This window comes from Haliotis rubra, unplaced genomic scaffold (genome assembly GCF_003918875.1).
Source record: "Haliotis rubra isolate DU_JTF1 unplaced genomic scaffold, ASM391887v1 Scf41, whole genome shotgun sequence".
NCBI classification, from domain to species: Eukaryota; Metazoa; Mollusca; class Gastropoda; order Lepetellida; family Haliotidae; genus Haliotis; species Haliotis rubra.
The window spans coordinates 1,814,488-1,840,297 of record NW_025767091.1 but is presented as its reverse complement, the minus strand read 5'-3'; the positions used below and the strand labels follow the sequence as shown (position 1 = coordinate 1,840,297).

The 25,810-nt window shown below is 39.4% G+C and overlaps 2 protein-coding genes across 9 annotated transcripts in view; one reads left to right on the top strand and one right to left on the bottom strand.

Annotated features, from left to right (window-relative positions):
• Positions 1-553: 553 nt before the first annotated feature.
• LOC124287962 (ras-associated and pleckstrin homology domains-containing protein 1-like) overlaps positions 554-25,810 on the bottom strand; it is a 201,174-nt gene continuing 175,917 nt past the window's right edge. For all 8 annotated transcript variants that reach the window (XM_046724461.1, XM_046724460.1, XM_046724459.1 and 5 more), the window contains 8 exons: positions 17,042-17,119; positions 15,918-16,077; positions 13,972-14,093; positions 13,350-13,424; positions 12,508-12,654; positions 11,827-11,937; positions 10,829-10,930; positions 554-8,347 (listed from right to left, as the gene is read on the bottom strand). In XM_046724461.1, coding sequence (XP_046580417.1) covers positions 5,780-8,347; positions 10,829-10,930; positions 11,827-11,937; positions 12,508-12,654; positions 13,350-13,424; positions 13,972-14,093; positions 15,918-16,077; positions 17,042-17,119 — 3,363 coding nt within the window. In that variant the 3' untranslated portion in view covers positions 554-5,779. The remainder of the gene's footprint in view (positions 8,348-10,828; positions 10,931-11,826; positions 11,938-12,507; positions 12,655-13,349; positions 13,425-13,971; positions 14,094-15,917; positions 16,078-17,041; positions 17,120-25,810) is intronic.
• On the top strand, positions 8,363-24,420 carry LOC124287963. Its single transcript, XM_046724467.1, has 3 exons — positions 8,363-8,474; positions 17,363-17,490; positions 23,558-24,420. Exons 1-3 carry the CDS (start codon positions 8,447-8,449, stop codon positions 23,876-23,878), a joined length of 477 nt encoding a protein of 158 aa, XP_046580423.1. The 5' UTR covers positions 8,363-8,446; the 3' UTR covers positions 23,879-24,420.

The window sequence follows — 25,810 nt, the reverse complement described above, 5'->3', positions numbered from 1 at the left end:
CTGGTGTCCCCAGCAGTGATATTGCTGGAATATTCCTGAAAGCTCATAAAACCACGCTCACTCACTTTGGCCACTAAACTGGATTGGGTCAGCAGGTGCTCTTGGTTGATTATGAGTCATTATACACCAGTGTTAGACAATGCTCATAACATCAACCACTGGTTTATCTGGTTCATGCTTCATCATCTCCATGCTGCCTGGATACAGATGACTGACTGAGTTTGGTTTTACACCGCTTTTAGCAATATTCCAGCAACATCATGGCGGGGGACACCAGAAATGGGCTTCACACAATGTACCCATGTGGGGATTCGAACCCGGGTCTTCGGAGTGACGAGCCAACGCTTTAACCACTAGACTACCCCACCGCCCGGATACAGATGAAATATTGCTGTGGCGTAAAACAACATTCATTTTCCTGTCCATGATAACACCTTGGAGAATCCAACCTTCACACTGTGTGTTTCGTTTCGGGTTGTTTTGGGTCACAAGTCGTTTCCGAGACAACCTAGGAACTTTAAAATACAAGGTAAACAGAACAATAAATTTACCATAGGGTTGCATTATATTTTATTCAAAAATGTACATTATCATGTGGTGTAAGTACATCACAGTCTACACACTAGGACACTGAGATACGGTGGTCACTTGCTGCTGCGTGTTGTCAACAGCGTTCGCCACCACAGACTGCGTGCCATACGTCCGTCCGTGTGTCCTTCAGACAGGCCATCCGAATATAGACGACTATGTACAGGTGATGCCTCGTCCACAGTCGAGAGGAACAGCATATTCTAGAGAAAGTTGTGATGCATGTAATTGTACTGAGAAACCTCACTCAACACCATAACATTACGCAGTGTGCATGAACAATCAAAACCTGGCATCGTCCTTGCTGATTTCAGTCTTTAATCATCCCCAAATATTTCCATCAAATATTCATAAGTGTAACAGATTTTTGTAACGTTTCTTCTAACAAAACATTCAACTATATGTCCTAAGGTGTTATTTGAGGCTATGATTTTATTAAGACAATAAATTTTTGAACAACAATTTCATGCATGCTTCCTGTCTCTCCCTTAAGTGAATGATGAAGAGAAAAGAGTTAGCCATGAATAGTTGTCATGCTACATAAAATGTAATTTACTCCAGCTTCTAAATGCCTATCAAAGACATGAAATATATTGTTAGAAGCAAATATTTTTGAGTACAGACTTAAAATGACAGCAATGTTTGTATGTAATGAGTGTGATACAATGTTATGCAGGGACAACCAATCCTAATTGGGAACTTCATGAGATACCTTATTCACCATAAAAAACACCCCTGGAACTTACAACAAAACAAATATCAAAAATAAAATATAATTAGAAAATTGACGCAAGGTACTTACCAAACTACAAACAACTAGGTACCAGGGTAATATATTTTTGGGGATCAAGTCCTAGTGAACAAACCTAGATCCAACATTGATGAAACTTCTTTCTCCATCAACGTAACACAACTTTCTTCAACTAAATCCCCTTCTGTGAATCTGTTATATCACTAATATACAAAAGAAAAATACATACAATATATTAAACTGTTGTTTTTTAAAAAAATCCCAAAATAATGAAACACAAATATACAATGATTGTAGTAATAATTTGGTAAAATAATCAAACAAATAAAATAAAATTATCATTGTGGGAGCACACTTTTTAATAATAATTATCATTGTATTTTAATTGTTTGAGGTATTTCCATTGTCCTGCATAACAATGCATGTCATGTAGTGTATTGTTGGACCTGCTGGGGTGTGTGACTGCATTGCTCAGCATCAACAGAGGGGATGAAGAGGGGCACCATCAGTAAAAGCAGACAACATCTACTCAAGGTTATATTGCACACACCGATGTAGCAAAACAATTCACAGAAACTTACCAAGATTCATTCATAAAGTTCATAATTAAATTTACACTGATCTCAAAACTGACTTTAAATAGCATTTGATAAATACATAACTCTGTGATATTAATAATGAAATGGGTTATTTGGTTTTGATAAAAAGCTTTTGGGGTTATACATCATCATATTACATAATCTGTAGAAATTTTGTTCATTAATTTAACTTACAAAGTGATTTCAGATAAATTATAGACAATGTAGCAAAACTCTTGTACACCTGATTTGATGCAGAAAAATTAACACCAAATAGTCATATTTTCTACAACAAAATCTCGGTTCAAAATGTGATTTTAAACTTTGTAAATATAATCCCTTCTTGAGAAGCCAAAAATACATGAGCTATCTGCCATTGCACAACATCTAAATTACATAATTCTCATAACAGTTCTTAGACTTTTGCAATTTGATACCTGTAGCAAAACCTGGTTTAACATACAGCTAGATCCCTGATAGTGTTCAATCTTTCACTTACAGTGTGGCAGACTGGCATAGTGATTCCTCCAATTAATTTCCGGACATTATCATTACACTAACATTGTCAGAAGTCATTGTGCTCACAATCATTGTTCTCACTGTTGTCAGATGGTCATTGTTGTCAGAAATCAAGACAATCCTTGTCACTTGATCATTGTTCTCAGAAGTCACTGTTCTCAGATCATCATTGTTCTCCTAAACAACTGTTCTCAGATAATCATTGTTCTCAGATAATCATTGTTCTCATAAACACTTGTTCTCAGACCATTGTTCTCATAACACTTTCTCGGACAAAGTTCTCAGCAACATTCTTGTTTTTAGATCAAATGACAATTGTTCTCTGGTGATCACTTCTTCTGACAATCCTCCTGCTCTGACAAACAATGTTCCCTGAAAATCAGGCTTTGTTCTGACAGCTTCCCAACTTGTCGTCTTGGCGATGGAGACTTTGACTAGACATCGCACACAACATGAAAAAGTCTGGTACTATATACACATCCTTGACTAGCAGACATGTCCAACATGAATATATGACAATCCAGATCCTCCATCTCAGCAAGCATTATTGTCCAAGCACAACACAAGCACACAGGCACTGCCACGACGGACGTTCATTTCACGATATGGAGACAGTTGCATAAGTCGGTAGAAAAAGCAGATGATGGTATGTCATCATACAAAACACACATTCTGATAACTTTCCGTGTTTTCTCACAAAAATCCACATACAAAGTGACTTGTAGGGCACCACAGTACGACTATACAGTCTGTCCAATCTGCCTCGTATGCCTACAACCCAACAGGAAGGAATATGTCTTCAAACCATGTATATAATTTCGTTTAACACTACTGTCTACTTTGTTTAAACTAACTTAATCTTTTGAATACGTTTCCAAAATGTAAGTGGAATATATTTCATAAACAACAGACCTAAAACTGTGAATAAATTACATTAAGTCTGAGGGCTAGAATTTAAAACACATTGCAGGGTTAATAAATAAATTAATTAATTAATTAATTAAACATATTTTGCAAACCTTGTTGTCACAATTTTGAAAGAAAATGTTTTACTCAGGCAATAACGGTGCTTCTGTTTTGGGGTATCAGCAGTTTTCAGGAATATCCTTCCCAAGATGAAACACTTCCGGCAACATGCTTCTTAAAACTGTCTATTTGTAGACACAATGCCATTTAATTATGATGGTGTTATAAATATATTATTTCCCTATCAGCAACCTCGGTAGGAATATGAAACTTGACGTTTGTTTGACAAACATCATGAAATCTGACAGTGAGATCCAGATATACACAGAATTGCTGGAAAGTTAGCTCAACACAGAAATTGTCAACTAATGAATGTTTTTACAAATACACTAATGTCAATTCCTGGTTACCAATGGCAACCAAAGTCTATTGTCTATTGCACAAGGTAAGCTGAGGGACCATATCAAAATATCTCATGCCTTTTTCCAAACATCAAACCACCATAATTTGTTCAAACAGGAAATTATTCACCAGACACAATTTCTGAAGAATGCATTTGTTACAAAATTGTATTTTTGGGGAAAATACATAAAATGTTTTGAGATGTCCCTTGAAGCAGAAAGAAGAAATTGTACAGCTGCCACAGAGCAGTACACTGTACAGGAAACACACCAGATGAAGTATGTACAAATGCAGCATCGTGTTCCAAAACAGCTTCCACTGTCAAGTGTCTTTATATTAATTACCATCTCTCACAAACAAAACAAACCCGGGCATCTCTAATGTTTCAACGATCACACATTAGAAGAATTGAGAATAGAAAAGACAAAGGTTTAAAGAAAGTGAAAGCTGTGACAGGTATCTATCATGTGAGAATTAGAAAGGATAAATGGCTTCCTGTCCAAGCAGCTAGCCATCTTAAGAGCACCATGGAGTAAACAGAAGCACATGTGTAACATAACAACGTAACAAAAGGGTAAAAATGTCACTAAAGACTGACTCACATAAATATTGACAGTTTAACTAAAATAAAATATTGGCACATCTGAGAAGTGAAGTATGATATATTATGCAAATGACATGACCATGAAAAATGATGGAGAAACTGTTGGAAAATAGTTGACTGCTGGAATGAATATTCATTATAACCTCTTTTGGTATGAATATTCATTATGACCTCTTTTTGGTATTAATATTCATTATGACCTCTCCTGATGTGAATATTCATTATGACTGCTGGTATTAATGTTCATTATGACTCTTCAGGTATTAATATTCATTTTGAGCTCTGTTGGTATGAATATTTGTCATCATTGATCTCTTATGGGAGACTATTGTCAACCCCAGTTGGTTAAAATATTCATTATGACTCATTATAATGAATGCTTATGACCAATGCTGGTATCCTGATCAATTTTGAATGACAGTCAGGAAACTTGTTTCTAACCTACTAGTATAAACATAAATGTAAATCTCACTAAGTATCAAAAGCAGGTTATAAGGCCTCCAGAAGTAGATTACACAAGTCCTGTTGTCAAGCATTCTGTTACTTTCAGCATACCTCCATTGCTGGGTTAATAAGCAGTAACCATGGTAACCAGGTTTTCCAACAGCACTCCTTCATTGATGTATATCAACACTGATTATGTTCTTTTCCAACACACAAAATAAATACTACAAAATCGTTTTGAATTGTAGTTTGTTAGTTGTACTACCTAAAACAACAACCAAATAGCAAACTTTACAACAAAGTAACAAAACCATGACTTCTTGGCAAAATGGGTTCCAAATCAATAAATTAAAAATACTTAAAAAAGATTCACCAGAATAATTTCCAAGTGGTACGCTTCATAAATTTTGAATGACGTAAGTTTGAGATCCGTTCACAATGTTAAATGAGAGGTTTGAAGGTAATTAACCGATGACATTAATATGCTTGCAGATATATATATGGCACATGAATTGGTCAAAGAGGCAAAATTGTACAATCAATATGGTGGTTGCAAAATGTCGACAAAGACACGGAATCTACAACTGATGCCATCAAGGTACTGACACCCACCTTTGCGTATAATGCTAACAACCTCAATGGCAAGACACGTGATGAACAATACACTGTCAACTATAACGGACCTCTGTCAAGTAGCAGTAACTTTGGATAATAATTTTCAACAACAGTTCCCCCGGTCTGACACCACCAAGCTCTAACACCAACATGAATGACTTGCAGATCATAGCCAATGCTACGACGCCATCACTCTGGTACATCAGAACCGACCAGGACAGAACACAGATGGCTGCTCACAATCAGTTCAGCTTATTGCAAATTTGAGCCAACGGATCCTCTGTGAAGCAGGTAAAAGTAACACTCAGTGGCTCAGGTGAGTATCTTTGTTTCTTTTCGGGGGCGGTGGTGGAGGACGAGGTTTCTTGCAAGCTTGCAGTGCTCTCTGCTGCTCCTGCTGTTGGGGAGACAGTCCTTCCAGAAACTCAGGAGGTGGTGGAGGAAGCTCATTAATATCCATAATACCTTCACAGTTCTCGTATATAGGATCAGCCACTGCTGGACCCTCTCCCCAGACTGTTGCTGCTGCTGTTGCTGCTGCTGCTGCTGCTTTTGTTGTTGCAGTCTCAGCTGCCTGGCTTGGTCTGAAGATAACCGTGTGTGCTCGCTGCGTTTTGGTGGCGGAGGAGGATTTGCTTTTTTACTGTCTGGTTTCTGGGCCACTGGGGGACCGGGGGGTTTCATAACATTTCCCCCTGCAGATGCGGATCGTCTATGGTTAGCACCACCGATGCTTTGATTGGGCATAGAAACACATTCAGCAGTATGGTTTCCATGTGCCATGTTGTGTCCAAACTGAGGTGGATGATTGTGTGACCTCTTCGATAATTCTGTCATATACTGAACTGATGCACTGTCATGATCTTCGTGCATACCACCATTTGTTGTGACACGGTTCTTTTGCAATACTGTCTGTTGTTGGTTTGGTCCTTGCTTCACAGATTGAGACATAGGGGTTCCTGTAGAAGGGTGCTTGATGTGTGAGATTCTCTGAGAAATTAATTGTGTTGGTAAAGTTTGTAGAAGTGGCATTGGTGGTGGCATAGGAATGCCAGCGCCCTTGTCCATAGCACTTGGGGAGTCTGCCTTGGGCATCATCCCATTGGGAGGAGGTGGGGACAAAACTGTCGGCGAATTCCGGGGTGACTTTGTTCCGAGGTTTTGGTTACCGACCGGCGATAGTGGAGGTGGTTTTGGCTTTGGTGCTGTTGTGGGTGGGCCTCCAGGAGGTGTGCCTGGAGACATTGGTGACCGAGTCGGGGGTCCAGCTGACCCATTCATCTGGCGCTCGACACGGGACAGCTGGGGACTAAATGGTCCGGTGAACTTCTGCATCCCAGTCACGGGAGGTGGAGGTGGCGACATTGCTGAATTAGGAGGTCGTTGTGCCTGTCCAGGCGACATTGCCGAATTTGGAGGTCGTGGCGCCTGCCCAGGCGACATTGCTGAATTTGGAGGTCGTTGAGCCTGCCCAGGCGACATTGCCGAATTTGGAGGTCGTGGTACCTGCCCTGGTGACATTGCCGTGTTAGGAGGCCTTTGTGCTTGGGTGGGTGAGATTGGGTTTTGTTTCTGAGGTTGTAAGATCTGGGTGGTTTTAACCGGAGGTGGGGGCGGAGGTCCTCGTCCTTGAGGTGGAGGTGGTGGAGGCACCCTGCCGTTCTGGGGTGGGGTTGATCCTGGTCGTTTTATCCCTGTTGGCACTGGTGAAGCTGGAGCAGGGATTGTTGGTGCTGGCGGCATAACGGGAGGTTGAGGTACTGACCCTTGGTTCTGCATCGGTGGAGGGGGAGGTGGCATAGATCCATGACCTTTCATATGGCCAGGTGGCGGAGGTGGCACAGAGCCTTGACCCTTCTGCATCTGTGGAGGCGGAGGAGGAGGTGACTTCACCGGAATCGGCTGTGGCATTGTGTTGCTGGGCACTGGATGAGGTGGATGTACTGCTGCATTTGGTGGTGGTGGCGGTGGAGGCATCGCCTTCTCCTGTGGAGGAGGAACAGGTGCTTGTTGCATCACTGCTGCCTTTGGCTGTTGATAGGTCAGCTGTTGATAGGTTGGCTCTGATGATTGCCTCTGAAGAGGAGGAGACAGAGGAGACATTGGTCCTGAACTGCGTGTGCTTGACATCCTTTGCTCCTTTATCGATTCTGTTTTGCTGGTACGATCACTTTCTGAATGCATCCTCATTTTATCACTGGATGTGGAAGAAGACGAAGATCTCCTTTTCTCCAAGTAGGACTTTCTATCATCAGAGAATGCACTATCATTTGACTGAACACTGCATGTATCCATGGAAATCTGAAACATTTCAGACAACTGCCGTGTTGTCTCAGTCGTTACTGGCAGCTTCGGCCGTAGTTTCCCCCGCGTCCCTCCTTGGCAATGCTTACCCTCTCCACTGGAGGCCGAATCCTCACTGGAATCTGTTGAAGCACTTGTTATTGAATCTCGGTGCCTTAAGTGAACCATTTCTTCACGCGAATCTGCGTTTATGATACAATGTGTATTACTGAACGACACCCTCTTCACAGGTGTCTTAGGCTGGGGGGACGGATCCCCTCCACTTAAACCACCCACTGAGCCCTTCCTCTGTGGCATAGGGACCACGTCGATCCCCACAACTTCATTCGGGTTATCACAGTCAGGGCCACTGTTCCGGACTAGAGATGCATTTTTCACTGTGACGATACTGTGTCGGGAGCCGGGTTCAGGCACAGACATGCGACTGTCTTGAAGATTGCCAACATTGTTGAGACACAGCTGGTCTGGGATGTTGGTGGATGTTCTCTGACTGCTGGGGGAGCTGATGTCACGCAAGTCCCACATGGAGATCTCGTGTTGAGCTCGCTCGTAGTTGTGCAGTAGCTGTTTCCCCAACTGTAAAGAAAAAACAACACTTAGCTGCGTCTGTCATTGTTAATCGCTGTATCTTCACTGACCCATTTACATTGTGTGGAAACTTCCTGATGAATCAACATGAGCAGAATCAGTTATGTGCTTCCTGGTGAGTATTTTCACAGCCAGTTTCAGAATTAATATATTCTATTTGTTGATTACAGTAATACCTCTAATAGTATGAACCTCAAAAACTAAAAACAATATTAAATATTTCACCAGTGAAGCAAATGTATCCACATATACATATCTTATTTTCATCTTCAAACAAGTTATATTTCCAAATTAATTTTAACAGCCTTTGCTAAGACAAGTAACAATGGTGGTTCAATCTGTAGTCCAAACATAGTGTTTCTATGAACCACAAGGGTGTTATACATTTCCTCATGAGAGAATTTTGAAATAAATCCAATCGTAAAAACACAAGCAAAAGTCTATTCGGTTATTAGAATAATTACAGCATCTGTCCCAGTTATTACTGTTCCCCAACACCAAAAAACCACCACTCACCTTTTTCACTAGATCCTTTAGCTAACCTGACCCACATAATTTCCTGCTTTCTCACCTTAGGTCACCTCACCCACATAATGCGGTGGGGTAGTCTAGTGGTTAAAGCGTTGGCTCGTCACGCCGAAGACCCGGGTTCAATCCCCACATGGGTACACTGAGTGAAGCCCATTTCTGGTGTCCCCCGCCGTGATAATGCTGGAATATTGCTAAAAGCGGCGTAAAACCAAACTGAGTCAGTCACCCACATAATCTCCTGGTTTCTCACCTTAGCTCACCTGATTCCAAAATTTCAGGGTTTCTCACCTTAGCTAACCCGACTCACATAATTTCCTGCTTTCTCACCTTAGCTAACCTCACCCACATAATCTCTTGGTTTCTCACCTTAGCTCACCTGACTCCATAATTTCAGGGTTTCTCACCTTAGCTAACCTGACCCACAAAATATCCTGGTTTCTCACCTTTAGCTCACCTGACTCCATAAGCTCCTGGTTTCTCACCTTTAGCTCATCTGACTCCATAATCTCCTGGTTTCTCACCTTTAGCTCATCTGACTCCATAATTTCAGGGTTTCTCACCTTAGCTAACCTGACCCACAAAATATCCTGGTTTCTCACCTTAGCTAACCTGGCCCCATAATTTCCAGGTTTCTCACCATCACTAATCTCACTCCATAATTTCAGGGTTTCTTACCTTAGCTAACCTGACCCACAAATATCCTGGTTTCTCACCTTAGCTAACCTGACTCCATAAGCTCCTGGTTTCTCACCTTTAGCTCACCTGACTCCATAATCTCCTGGTTTCTCACCTTAGCTAACCTGACTCCATAAGCTCCTGGTTTCTCACCTTTAGCTCACCTTTAATTTCAGGGTTTCTCAGCTAACACCCACAAAATATCCTGACCTTTAGCCACCTGAATAATATCCTGGTTTCTCACCTTAGCTAACCTGACCTTTAGCTCATCTGACTCCATAACCTTTAGCTCCTGGTTTCTCTCTACCTGACCCACATTAGCTCACCTGACTCCATAATTTCAGGTTTTCTCACCTTAGCTAACCTGACCCACAAATATCCTGGTTTCTCACCTTAGCTAACCTGACTCCATAAGCTCCTGGTTTCTCACCTTTAGCTCACCTGACTCCATAATCTCCTGGTTTCTCACCTTAGCTAACCTGACTCCATAAGCTCCTGGTTTCTCACCTTTAGCTCACCTGACTCCATAATCTCCTGGTTTCTCACCTTAGCTAACCTGACTCCATAAGCTCCTGGTTTCTCACCTTTAGCTCACCTGACTCCATAATTTCAGGTTTCTCACCTTAGCTAACCTGACCCACAAAATATATCCTGCTAACCTGTTTCTCATAATTTCAGGGTTTCTCACCTTAGCTAACCTGACTACAAAATATCCTGGTTTCTCACCTTAGCTAACCTGGCCCCATAATTTCCAGGTTTCTCACCATCACTAATCTCACTCCATAATTTCAGGGTTTCTTACCTTAGCTAACCTGACCCACAAATATCCTGGTTTCTCACCTTAGCTAACCTGACTCCATAAGCTCCTGGTTTCTCACCTTTAGCTCACCTGACTCCATAATTTCAGGGTTTCTCACCTTAGCTAACAGGACCCACAAAATATCCTGGTTTCTCACCTTAGCTAACCTGGCCCCATAATTTCCAGGTTTCTCACCATCACTAATCTCACTCCATCATTTCAGGGTTTCTCACCTTAGCTAACCTAACCAACAAAATATCCTGGTTTCTCACCTTAGCTAACCTGGCCCCATAATTTCCAGGTTTCTCACCATCACTAATCTCACTCCATCATTTCAGGGTTTCTTACCTTAGCTAACCTGACCCACAAAATATCCTGGTTTCTCACCTTAGCTAACCTGGCTCCATAATCTCCTGGTTTCTCATTTGAGCTAACCCTACTTTAGTAATCTAGAGGTTTCTCACCTTCGCTAACCTGACACCCATAATCCACTGGTCCATGGTTGTCTTGCTTTCGGCACACAGGTAGCGAATGTACTTGGAATTCTTTCTCTGGATTTGTGGGTGCTGAAAAAGTTCACAACATTAAAGAATGAGGTGATTTTTATTGTTTTTTCAAATACATTTCAGATGATTTCATGTATTCAAGGCCATGGCCCATATTACAGTAGTGCTTTACAAGTGTGTTGATGCTGGTCTTATATTACAGGTACCTTATCAGTGTTGTCACATGGTAAATCTAAGACGCTCTCGTAAACTTACAAAAGAGATATTATACCATAAGTAAATATAACTAAATCCCAATGTGGAAGTCATATGTAATATTAATATTAAAAGTCAACACGGAAACTTCTGGTCCTGGTTTCTATGCGAACTGTCTCACAAATCTCCTGTGTGAAACGTGTATGGCTATAGTTTCATCTACCATAGATCAGGAAAAGTGAGTTTTAACAGGAAGGTGATTCAGACTGACAATATTCCTGATCCGTCACACCATGTGCAGTCGGGAAACACCTACAGGTCCAGTGTCAGAATAAATTCCTTAAGTTTATTACTGGTAGATATACAGAACTTTAAGTTTTCCAATCCAGTAAACTCTGTAATTTTCTTTGTGAATGAAAATATTTTCACAAGATAAATAGACTGCAAGTGATTCCAATTACTTTATTCATGTTTGTATATGTGTTTCCATAAACAAAACATTAATAGAGCATCAGTATAATGGACTGATCATCTTTCTCTATGGACCAGGTTCTGTCGCTTTATCACGCTGGACAGTTTCGCTGATCTTGTGCTGTCTACATTTTGGGGGCAATGATTAACTAAGCACTCCCTGAGGTCATTATTGTTGATGTACTTATATAGGGCAGCCATTATGACCATCCAATCCACAGTGTAGTGTGATCAGAAGAATGAGACGCAGACAACCAATTGTGACTAGGCCAGGGTCACTGTCTACGTACCTTGAGAGCAAAGCAGTAGTCTGTCGGGGCGTGGTACTTCTTCTTCCATCCAAGCCCATGGTAGGGCTCCACAAAGTCAAACTGTACCAAACACGCTAGGTCCTTCGGGGACTGAAATAATGAGAATCATCATCATCATCATCATCATCATCATCATCATCATCATCACCATGAATTTCTTTGTCAATATCATGATCAAAATCATCATCACAGTCAACAAGATCATGATCAACATTATTATCAACATCATCATCATCATCATCATCATCATCATCACAGTCAACAAGATCATGATCAACATTATTGTCAACAACATCATCAACTTGCTCAATAATAATCTGTTTGTTAATCCAGTGTTAACTGTGAACAGTGTCAACAGTGTCTCAGTGTATTTCGAATGGCTTCAACTTAATCACTTCGACAAAAGCATTAATGCTTTCTAGTTCTGTCTCTTTTTGTTGCGATTCTATATTTCTAGGACTGTCATTGTGTTAACCCTGCTTGAAGGTGTCATCAAACACCTAACACCTGCATCATCAAGGTGTTCCTCGTGCATCAAGTTGATGCACTCGCTCATTCACCAGAATTCAATTTCCGATCCCTCAATCATCCTTGACCTGTCACTGCACGAGACACAGAAGTATGAAGTGTCATACACTGAGTACGCGATGATGATCTCACCTTGCTGATCTTTCCCTTTGGGTTATAGTAGAGTCCCGAGGCTCGTAAAACAAAGAAGTACTTCTTCCATGCCTTCTTCCCGTCAGACTTCAGATAAAGTGGGCCTTCAACTTCCGGCACTTTCACCCCCGACGATGAGAAGAACTCCTGCAATTATTAGCATAATGATAATGATAATAATAATAAAAATAACAATGACTTTAACAAAGATAGCATCATAGTGATAATGACAAATATAGTGATAAGAAGGGGGGATGGCGTAAACTTCAGCAGTCACTATCTGGGTTATTTCAGCTTGTCTCTGGTATTGATAAACTCTGCAAATCTGTGACAAAACTTTACTAGAACATGTCAGCGACATATGGATTGTCTCCCTTCACTGCAAAACAGCCTCAAACTTGCCTTGACTTTCTGGACTCTTTAACTGCAAACGTTAAATCTACACCATTGTCGGTATCGTCGTCAACGTAGTAGTACTAGTACTAGTAGTAGCAGTAGTAGTAGTAGTAGAAGTAGTAGTAGTAGTTGTAGCTGTAGTAGTAGTAGCAGCAGATTATCTGCCCCTTCAACTACGTAACAGGTTTTCCTGTTTGGAAAAACGCTGGCAATCGTCCACGAAAGGTTTATAGCTCATAAACAGTCATGCAGCAGAAAACCTCTTAACAGTTTGGGCACATTATGCAATAGAGTTTTCAGCAAATAGCATCACATCAATGCATCAGGTTTACTCAAAGAAGTCCCAGTGTGTTGACTGGGATACATGATACATGATTCAGTTTATCAGACTGGCTTATTACATGTCTAACTCTATCTGCTATGTGATACCCAGAGTTATACCATACCTGTATTAATCGTTCTTGCTGACTCGGGCCAAGGGACACACCCCTCTCGGAGGACGTTCCAATCAAAAGATATTTCTGGAACAAATAATTCACTTTCAATTTCAAGAAATGAGGGAATGAGTGAGTTAAATGTTGCATCGGAATCACTTCAGTCATATAGCATCCTAATCAGCACTGACTCCACGGTAACATATCATCAACAGCAAACAACATTACACATTGTGCATGGAAAGATGCCACTTGAAGAAGAATATCCTTATGATCAACATCAGGCAAAAATATTGAATGTATATGTTTCAGTTTCATCACGTGTGCTTAGACTGATTATGTTTTAATGGTTGTCTTTTCATTCAAACATATCAACAAACAAATATATCAAACATATCAATATTCCCTTCAACTACACACATGCACATACACAACACTAGTTGTCCCTGCAAAGCTCAAAAGGTTTACGAAGACCTGGGTTCGATTCCCCAAATGGGTACAATGTGTGAAGCCCATTTCTGGTGTCCCCTGCTGTGATATTGCTGGAATATTGCTAAAAGCGGTGTAAAACTAAAACTCACTCACTCAAAAGGTTTTCTGCTAAACTATTGTCATAACAGCAAAATATACTTACTTCTGGGTGTTTAAACAGATCAAATTTTTCTGCTCTTTCTTCAAATAAAACTTTATTTTTGGAGTCTCGGGTCCACATAACCATATTTTCCACCAGTGAGTCATGATCCTCCAGGATTCGTTCTGAAAAGGAAAAATAATATCTCAGCATGACATGTAAATATACACAGTTACAAGTAATCTTCAGGAAAGCATCATCAAGGCTCAGAGGCCTTCCAATCAAAAGACATCTGTGTTTGGAGAGATGGGACCCATCAACACATTCTAAAGTCCTTCTTAACGTTAATAAAGGAAGAGAAAAATAATTTGAAGCATTAAGTTTAATTCCTCCACAATAAATGGACCAAGCAAGGTTTACTTCACTGCTCAGAGATGCCCCCTTTATTGATTGGAGAATTCCTCAAACAATGAAAGCAGAATAAAGATCCAATAACATTTTTCTGGCCAAAAATTCAACGGGAGTTTCTGACCCAGGTCAGCTCTAAAATGTCACTTCGACATCTGTGAAGACGATCAGAAATTAAATTGCTGGCGAGTTCTTTTTTGTCTCTGAAGATCAATATTCTTTGTCAGTCATCCTTGGCCCCTTTGGACATCATCACAGGACCACAGGGAGACGTGGCGCTGAATGAAACCGGACTACTGTCTTGGAAAACCGATACAAGGCACTGATCCTATTACTGACACACGAACACAATGACTGTATCAGAAAACAATGGAGAAGCTAGGACAGGTGCTTGCCAGATTGAGGGAACTGTACAAGTCTTAACACGTAATACCATCAATAGGAAGGGAAGATACTTGATATACTACTCAAAATAAGCTACTGACCATCCAAATCTTTCACATTAATTTATCTGTCATTGTCGAGAATATGAAAGCAATATAAGTTATAGTAACATGCAAGAATCAAGTGTTTTAGTGAACTATATTTGGCTTCAAAAGACACTTGGATGAGAACTGCTATGACTGAGAATTGTTAAACGTGAGTATCAGTGACACAAAGATGACCCAGCTCTTATTACCTGGTATCTTAACGTTATAATACTGCTTTATGTCATTCTTTGTTAGCAAATAAGCAATAACAATATTGAAAGAAACAATTTGTCATTCTTTTTTAACAATTCCACCTACAAATAAGCAATAATAATATTAAAAGAAACACTTTGTTTTTCTTTGAAATCAATTCTACCTAGATGTACACAATAATATATTATTATAAATAAAACCATAGAGGTTATTTCTGACACAAACAGTTTTTTATTCTATTAACGGAAGAATTTCAATTAATTCCTCAGCACTGAACACTGTTTGAAAGGGGGGAAATCTCGAATTGCCACGTTGCCCGCATGCTAGTCATAGGACTGATTGAAGTGAGTCACATTCCAATTTCCAGAGAGACGCATTGCTCCAAGCGTGACAATTAGTTGTCCAGGACATCTAACAAGGTAATTAGCCAGAAACACACTGTCAGATTTGTCACAACTAATGATTGACGTGTTTCGTTTGAGTGTCATCTAAACTGGCAGCAAAATTATGAATCACAATCCCCAATGAGGCATCTGGGGTATTTCATTTGTAAAATTAAAAAAGATTTAAAAAATTGGAGGGATTAACACACAAAGATCTGCTTGAATTCTATTTTGTTTAGAAGTGAAAGAAAGCCTGGCATTTGCTACAGTTATAGTTTATACCTTACAGTACACAACACTAAGGCCTGCACCCTAGGGAATATAACATACTGTGTCTGCCTCTGAGCTGATAACTTATGCATCACTTAAAATGTATCACTAACAGTATTTCAAGTATAAAACCTAAAGGAGATCAATTATGGCAGTCCGGGTTGTGTGCTTAACTTCTTAATAAAAACTTTTCATGTCAATCTTTTCAAGATAATGGAAGAAATAATATCCCTCATCTCTAATAACAGCTGGTCTTGGTATTTACCCATTAGAAGGTCCGGCATGTGTTCTATAACAGTGAGGTTTGTGTTCAACTTCATATGGTTCTTGTCTGCCAAAACGCTGGCCACTTGACCGACAGCCATCTTCTCGTCCACCAGTATACTCTTGCTGCTTCCATCTTTCGCAAACGCCCGGACAAATAACTGAAAGGAATAATGAAAAAAATATCTGAGTACAAATATATGTTGTGTCAGTGAAAGCTTTAGTCTGTCTCACAGTTCCTGAACCAATTTAAATGGGTTTATTTGTTACAATCAAAATTAACTAAGTGTGTTAGTCTACTCCATAACTGAAAAGATCCTGACTTTGAGTTACCAGTGCAGTACCCACTGTGCCACCCTATTCTGTTTGAGTTCAGATCATATCTCAAGAGTAGAAGATGATCTCTGGTCTGCAACTGACGATAAGTGGACCATGAACAACAATGAAAATCCACAGTGTTCAACCTGTGAAGGGAGGTAACTCTGGAAGGAATACATCCTCAAACCCATACATAACATATGGCTGCCTAGATTAAAGCATTTACTAACCTCTACAAGAAAAATCAACAAAGAATTATTAAGAATACCTATAATATTCTTACAGGGTCTGCAAAATAGTATGGATCCCCAATGCCCCATTCTTGGTACAACAGACCCAATGAGAGACAACTGGCTACAATGTATGCAAATACTGGTACGATCTTCAAGGGAGTCAAACTATGTATATGACATATCCAATCTAACATCTAGTACTAATATATGGCAGGGGAACCTTTGGTTAATTTTTACTCATATGAAGTTAATTTTGGATTCATTTAATTGATATACATTATCAGAAGAAATAACTATTTTATGAATGTAAATGTTTGTGTACGTTTGTCTCAATGCTAGACAGGTCGGGCACCTCGATACATTGCGTGGGGACAAGTGGAAGAGACAAAACAGTCAATAACAGGGTGACACTTTAACATTTTATCCATGACACACATTGTTGTCCTTTAAATTTATTAAAAAACATAATCTCATCACTCAACCACTGATTCAAATACTATGGTAAGGCCTATGAAGTAACCAATTCACCACTTACTGAACATCTATATATTTAAACACCTATACTCAAACTCACCTTTCTTATTTTGGCTTCTTTTATTTTTTCGAGGGCTATTCTAATTTTTTCTGCTTTTAATCGTGCTCTTTGTTCCTCCTGAAACAACAAAAACAACCATTGTTAAAAGTATATACATCAAGGACAGACTTATTACCATGACAACAAAGTTCCTAAATCCCTGCACACAAAATACCCTCTAGTACATCCCCTCAGTACCCTCAGTACATCCCCTCTAATACATCCTACATCAACATAAACCCCAATCCTTGTCAACATAAAATCAACATTCCCAAATCTACGAAAAAAACTCTCGTCCATTCATTTTGTTTCTTTTTCCAGGCCACATCAGTTTTCTATCTACATGCCAGTGGCCTGCAAATAATGGAACCTTGACCCAGAGGTTGATATCATCAGTTACATCCCAACCAGCCATTAATGTTCATACTATTTGGGAGATACCAGGAGGGGTAAGAATATTAACAAATTGTAATGTTTTCCATCTAAGAGTGAGTGAGTGAGTGAGTTTAGTTTTAAGCCGCACTCAGCAATATTCCAGCTATATAGCGGCGGTGTTTCATGTAAGATGTTATTAGATCATGTATATAACTGGTTACTTATTGTTAGGGACACAGCAACACTCCAACTATAACACTGTCGCCTGTATGTAATGAAGTCTGGAAGACGCCACCTAGTGACTGATGTTATCAGCAGTGTCCTGTGCCTTCAGGGAACTATGATATACAATCAACGCGGTCCTCTTGTACTAAGCAATATCATCCGATCAGACGACTTACAATAGTCGTAGTTATGATCACTCAGTGACAGTGATCTTACCAATCCTTACGAAAAACATTTATTATTTTATGTGAGTTGTCTTAAGGCTAAAAACATTGTGAAAAGTGATCCACAAAGTGATCTTAGCGATGACATGATCATAAGTCGATACTTTAACATAGACCTACCACTTATAGTATTAAAATGGCTTTGTGGAATAATACTGAGCAAGGGGATGGGTGGGTATGTGAGTCAGTGAATGTTTTGAGTGAGGGAGTGGGTGGGTGAGTGAGCATATGTGTGTGAGTGAGTGAGTGAGTGTGCGTGTGCATGCTTGTGTGCACGAGTGAGTATGGTTTTACACTGCTTTTATACAATGAAAGAGGTCCTCTTGTACAAAGCAATAATGCCCAAGCAGAGAACATACAATGGTTATAGCTACGATGCCTCAGTGAAAATGATCTTACAACTTCTTATGTCAAAAGTTTATTATTTTATTGCGAGTTACAGTTGTCAAATTCATTTGACTCTACTTTCAGGCAAAATTTTTATGAAATACTGACAAAACACAAGAAAACATATATGTAACCTAATCATACACATGTCACATAAATTATTCTTAACATCTTTCCGTTCAGAAAATGGTTACTCAGCCACTCCATCACCCCTAACTTCATAAACTCAGATATGACTCCAGTGAGTGGTTTTCTCATCATAACATTTAACTGATCTTACTTAAAAGCAGTCATCTGAAAATAGTCCTCAAGATAGTAGTACCTAGGTGCATGAAGATAGGGACCGAAATAGATGTGATCATGTAATGGGAGTTCGGGATATAAAAACTCCTACCAGCAGCTGTTGAAGCTGAAATGTGATGTCCACTAATTTATATACTCAGTGTTAGTTTCTAGTTTGTTTTGGCGTCAGCTTGATGTGATGTGTGGCCTACATGTGTAAGAGCTGCACACACTTGTAAATACCCACTCCAGAAATATCTAGTATTCTGATCACTGTGATCTTTCACAAACAGAAGCAAGGCTTGGATGGAGAAAACGAACACTGAAGTGAGACTGTTGTGAAAAGGAATGTTTTAAGTTGTAGTCAGGTGTTTTCTTAATCACGATAGTCTAACTGGATTGGGCTGGTACTGACTGGTTGAGATTGGAGTAGTGCTGTGGACTTCTTTCAATGGTCGTGTAAGATCTACAGGCTGGGCAATAGTGATAGCTTGTAATGTCACGATTCACCGATGCACAATATGATTTGTTTTATTATAGATTCAGAAACTGACATATAACAATTATTATGGTGATGTTGCATTTCTTGTTTTGTCAAATACAAACAGGATATATCATAAAACAGTGAGCTTATCACATTGTCTCTTGTAATTTTCTTCTACAGAACAAGGTATCCAGGTAATGGCTGCTTGTTACAAACAATATGTCGGAAATGTAGTATCACGATACGTATCGTATCAGGACCTCAGTATCGAGATATGTATCATATCATGAAGCACCTGTGTCGTGACATTCCTAGTGTTAGCTCTTAAGCTTGATGTAGACAAAACAAGAATGTAACGACCAGGGTACATCACGCAATACACACAAAATAAGATCCAAGCTAACTTCATGTTTTTAAAGTTGTTTTCTTGCATATCCTGGTTTGTCTCATCACAAAATTCAGGCTGTGCACAATGGCCGTTTTTCAAAGTTTTGAATGAATAGAAAACCTGACTGAGTTAAATCACTACAACTGTCCCGAGGACACTCCAACTGTCACCCTGAGAACTTTACAAGCGACGTTCTTTGTATGACTGATGTCAACTCTAATCTTCCATGGCACATTAGTGCGTCACAGAATCTTCACATCTCCTTACTATCGGCAAATGTTTATAGCTGTGCAACATTGAATGCACTAATTCAGAATCTGGAGAGAAGACTGTAACTTTCTAACAAGATAACACATTTACTTCTTGCTTCAATTTCTGAAATTTTTAATAAGAGTGAACATCATGTGACACTGACTTCAGATCCTATCAAACAATGGCAACTATAAAATGAGTTGATATGCTGGGTTTAACTCCATATTAAACAGTGTTCCAGTTATATCACAGAGTATCAACTTGATGTGGGAAGAGAGCTAAAGTGATGCAGGTCTTAAATGTTTCCACAGAAGAAGTATGGTGCTGAAAACCCTGGAAATGTAATTGGATTTGAACCATGGACCTGGCACCTGGCACACCTAAGGGATGTAACTCCGCACAGCAAACTACAATGCTTCAGTGAGTGAGTATGGTTTTACGCCACTTATAGCAATATTCCAGCAATATCAAGGCGGGGGACAGCAAAAATAGGTTTCACACATTGTACCCATGTGGGGACTCAAACAAGGGTCATCGGCGTGACAAGCGAACGCTTTAACCACTAGGCTACCCCACCGCCCCAGTGGTTAAGACATGGGGCACAATGATGTGAGTGAGTGGCTGAGGTTTGAGGTCGTGGGCAACAATATTTTCCATAAATAAACAATTTCAACAGACACAAGTGCCTGGACAGAATAAGTGTGATCTATAAATGTGTGGTATAATGGTAATAAAACAATGACAGCAGCTTGCTAAGGCACCTGGACTACACAAACCAATGGTCAAACAGTGATTGAATAAGTTCTGTTTAACACCGCATCAAACAGTATTTCAGTTATATCACGGTGTGTCAGCTTAATGGCACTGGAAAGCCTGGAGTGATGTGAATCCTAAGCGTATAACTCATCAGTGAAACCCTTCATCACAGATGACGTGACAGATCAAACTTATGGCAAATCTGGGATTCAAATCACAACCAATGATGCCTGCGAAGTTGCACCTTCCACCACAGGGCTATACCATGACCACACCAAAGGGCAACTCATGCCCCAGGACAAGTCTACCTGACAATCTTCTAGAAGCCCAACAAGGTACATCAACTTAAAATCCATCCTCTCAGACAATGGTATTAACAGAAATGGGAACCATGGCACCAATTTCAGATCTATCTTTTTAAAAACAAGCGCCAAGAAGTGAGAATCAATGAAGGAGATTTATACCACAGCAGAATCGTCACGAATATGGTTGTCCAATCTCACCTCAAAGAATCGGCCGCGGGTGATAAGCAAATATGGGCATCCACTGCAATCAAGAATATGTTTTCCTTCCCCTACAGTTAATGATAGTGGCGCTAGATCAAACGCTAGTGACAAATTGGGAGCACTATAATGATGTCTAACTAGAAGCTGACCACCTGGAGAAGGCTGGACCCCTAGACTGTGCTCAATAGGGTAATCTAATGACGGGACTCTACGTCAAGTGTTCCCCCTTGAGGTCTTAACTTGTTGATGTAAAATGTATCCCTAGGGACCTGAACAACTTGTAGATGTCAAGTGTCAAGCGTTGCTGACTGATTATAGGATGGGTAGAAATCTAACTCAACAAAATATAGTTCACCTAGATATTTAGAATATATATTAACACAAGACACAGTATGATTGATATTAGAATCTACAGAGATGCCAGCCCTAATTTAGCCCAATTAGTATTTTGGCCAAAAACTGATGCACAAATTAGTATTTTTGGGCCAAAATTAGTATTAACTTTTCCAAAGAATTTCCATATTAAATAAAATATGTAAATATATTGTCTAAGACCTTGTTATTAACATTGTACTCACCTAAATCAGTAGTAAGTATCCACATATAGCTTGATACTGAATAAAATGTGGTTGAAATTTATTGTGTATGGTATGTATGCCATTTGATAATTTAATTTAATGTATTATTTTTTTTAATTTGTATGTTTTTACTGCTATCGTAGTCTCGTATTTTGTGTTGTTATTCATAACGAATACGATGATAAAATCGTATGGGTTGGCATCTCTGAATCTAAAAATAAATCATTTCTATAAAAGAATTTCTTGGAAATGAGGGTACTGTAAACCTTAAAACGACAACAGCTCATCATGTTTAGCTCAATACAATACCATTTTTACCATTTTTTTTTTTTCATTGGCTGCTAAAACCGACAACACATGAACACGAATATTTCCATCTTTTGCTATTTTGGGCATTGTAATAATCTAAACATGGCCAGCTTTTAACGTCACAGAATTGGCCTCTATTCCATTTGTCATGTTTGTGACATTGTGTCTATTCACAGATTTATGGTATCAGCCATATTGAAAATTGAACTGCCACACTGAAAATAGAACTGCCTAACATTAAACCTGACTAAAAATAACTTCCATGAAGATATATATGTCTTCCTGATATCACCAATATTGTAAAATGAAACTGACAACCAATATTTACGAAAGCATCTAGAAGTTAACCACAGATGCTGGTATTACAATCACAACTGTTTTCAAAATTTAAAGTAATTTTTTCTTCATTAATTCGGGCATCTCCAGATGTGAAAAGAAGATACCACCTAAATTAAACCGAGTCAGCCTTCCTCAGCTTAGTGACTTTGAAATCCGCTAAACCCTCAAGAAACAATTTCGGTGACACGATTATTCCCAGTAGAAGTCTCAAAGTTTTAAAATGACACTAAAACTTCAAATGAAGGAGATATTTCGAGTCTTATTAATCACACCATATTACTGCAAAAATGAATTAACTTCAACAACACATCGCTTGTTAATGGAAAACAGTGTTCCACAATTTCCAATCCTAAGAACTGACTCCCACACAAACGACACCTGATCACTGGCTTCCAAATCCATGTATGAGACAAGAGAGACAAGAATGACATGAGTCGACTAACCCTTTCTGACCATCAACTATCACTGCTCGCCATCTCATAAATACGAGTGTTACAGCATAAACATCACGCAGGCCCTGAATAATAAGCATTAGTTCTGCCTATCAGTATAAGAGTTAAGGAAGAAAGTGTCTAGAGAGAAACCTTCCAAGGAATGATCAATTCTCTCAAATCATCTTCATTGACGTCATAGAGCCGTGTCGCGGCTGCCGTTAGGTTGGAGAAGTATTTTTTCTCTAATTACTCTCGCTCAAAATGTGTTTGCAGGGCCGAGGTCTCCGACACTAGTCGAGGATTAAAGCTGGAACTTGCTTCCTTAGTATAAGGAGGATTAATCCACTGATTGCAATTCAAATAATGTCCATGAATGTAAGCAAGCTGGAGGAATTGGGTCATGTCCTCTAAGGGATTAGAGGGTATAGTCAGACTCGGGAAGAATCTTGTTACATACAATAGAATCAGGGGTATTAGTGAAGGTGGACAAACACATCATCCACTTTAACACAATTTGTGGCTACAAATTTGAATTATACCACAATAATGATCCTATGACAGTACATTTTTAACAATTTTAAGTGTTTAGTTTATGTAGCAAAAGATGATTTCTGTGCTTGTCCACACAAAAAGAGATATTTAAAAAAATGACTTGTATTTAATTTGTAAGCACAATAAAAAAAACATTCCAGATAACAAAGATTGTGATTTTCAGTGATGAAGATTAATGTGGGTCCTGGAGTCTCATTGAGGTAGTCTTGACGATCTGAATCTCTGGACACCTGGAATCTATTACTGCGAACATCAGCATCAATTAAAGCTTCAACACCATGATTATGAGATTTGGGAAATAATACCAATAATACAAAAATAACTCTGAGACAGAACATTCTAAAGAATCCTTACTAAATAGATTATTCCCAAAATATTTCTCTTTTTCATTCATAATGACATTTCATTATCGCAAATGATTTCAGGAATTCTTCATTAGCATTCCCAGCCCCAAGGGAGATGATTCGGCTGATATAAAATCCCACAGGATGTGTCCCGCTAAACCTCTTGAGTCCACACCTGGCAAAGTAGCATCTGGAAGTGTCATGGCCGACAGAGAGGAGCAGACGTACTGTCTACATTGTGTTTCTACCATCAAGGAGAAGAGGGGAGATGAGCCTGACAGAGACACTGGCACGTTAACTTCGCTTGGAAACCAAGCATGCAAGACATGCAGCATGAGGAAGTTCAAGGTCGCAGTCATTAATGTCTACTTTGCCTGTGTTTTCATTGGTGAGTCAACATAGAGAGCAGGCAGTCTCGAGCCAGACATGATCCTACTGGAACATCTTCAAGTGCAGGATGGTATTTGCAGATGTTGAAGGAACTGTTATTTTGTGAAGACACAAACTCTCTGACTTCTGATGTTCTCCGAAGTCGAGGCTTGTAATGAAAAAGATTTTACTTTGTTCCCTTGTCTGCCCATCAGCCCAAACATCAGAACTACTTTCATTCTTGTCGTGAACATCTACATAGGGAATATTCACCGATGAGAATCTAACAGACTATTTGATTCAGGTTAACATTCAGCTGATCACAAACTGAAGTCCAGAAACAGTTTCAATAAAACTTTCACTTAACTTTCTTTTCCCATGTTGGAAAGAAAACCCCAATTGTCAAAATGAATTCCAATCCACTACTATCAACATAATTCATTTAGAAGGGAGGGCCATTTTTGATTAGAAGAAGCTGACACAGTATCAAAGTGGGAGACCACTAGAGCTTAAGGGCTGATCTTTACCTTCCCCGCCAGCTTGCTATGAATTTTGTGTAATTTCTTATACATTTCTTACCAGCGAACTAGCAGGGTGGTAAAACCGTTAATAAGGCTCGGTGAACATACCCATACCACCTGTCCACCTGAGCCTCTCAAGCCCTCAACAACCAGCTTCCAGAATTCCCTCTGACAATGAGTGCAACATTCTCCAACCGGTTGTATATTTCTGTCTTCACTATGAGAGAGTATAGAAAGTAGAATGAGTGAGTGAGTGAGCATGTTTTACGCCACTTTTAGCAATATTCCAGCAATATCCCGGCGGGGGACACCAGACATGGGCTTCACTCATTGTACCCATGTGGGAAATCAAACCCGGGTCTTCTGTGTGGCAAGTCAACGCTTTAACCACTAGGCTACCCCACTGCCCCTCTTAACTATGACATATAGGGTCAGACTAAATAATGTTTATAATATCTGGATGACATTTCAGAAAATACTTAATGGCCGAAAGACTATGCCATCATTTCTGACTGCAGCCAAGTCTTGCATTGCCACCACCCCGCTCAAACGACCTTGGTAGAGGCAAGCTAGGTCAACAGGGCAGTTGATTACATACAGCAATTTGTCAGGAAATTATTCTTCCTGATGAACTTTGTCCAGTGTCAAGTGGGTGTATATTGTTTTCTGGCGACAACAATTCCTTGTAACTGATATTCTACACACAGCTTCCTAAGTAGCAGCAAACAAAACAGGATTTGACATGGATTTTTTTTTTTTTTTTCAAATTAAATCATTTGACTTAGGCAAAACATTTAAACAAATTCAAATGCCTGTTTAATTTCTCCAAGATTTCATGAAATACTGCTATTATATGTATGGAAAATATGCTCATTATCGTCATATTGATAAAGACTTCGGAATCAATTCACTGATGCAAACATTAATTCCACGCGTACACACCAAATTTATGAAGTAATGAATCAGGGTTATCAGTCAGGAGACAAGTCCCAACATTTATAACCCCTAGAAGTGGTTTCCACCCAAGCAGTATCAGAAGGTCCAGTCCACAACACTTGGTATGTTAGAAAGGTCAAGATGAGTTGTAATGAAAGTAGTATTATCTGGACCCCTTACAGTAACACACTGGGTAAGCTTTCAAAGATGGCTTCTAGGGGACCATATACAAAATCATAATGCCTTTTGAACATTTAGGAATATTTTAGTGTCATAATACTTGTTATAATTCACTGACTTATTGCTTATGTTTGTCACTTGATATATCAACTTAATAGAAACACTAGTTTAATCTGTTAATGAAATAACTGTACTTGTCAGATGTATAGAACAAAATCTTTGACACCACCCCTTAAAAGAAGCCACATGATTTGTTTCCTTCCCCGGTGCCTCCCTTCCGCCTAGGTGGAGCTCAGTACATCCAATATGATTAAATAATCCAGGTTTA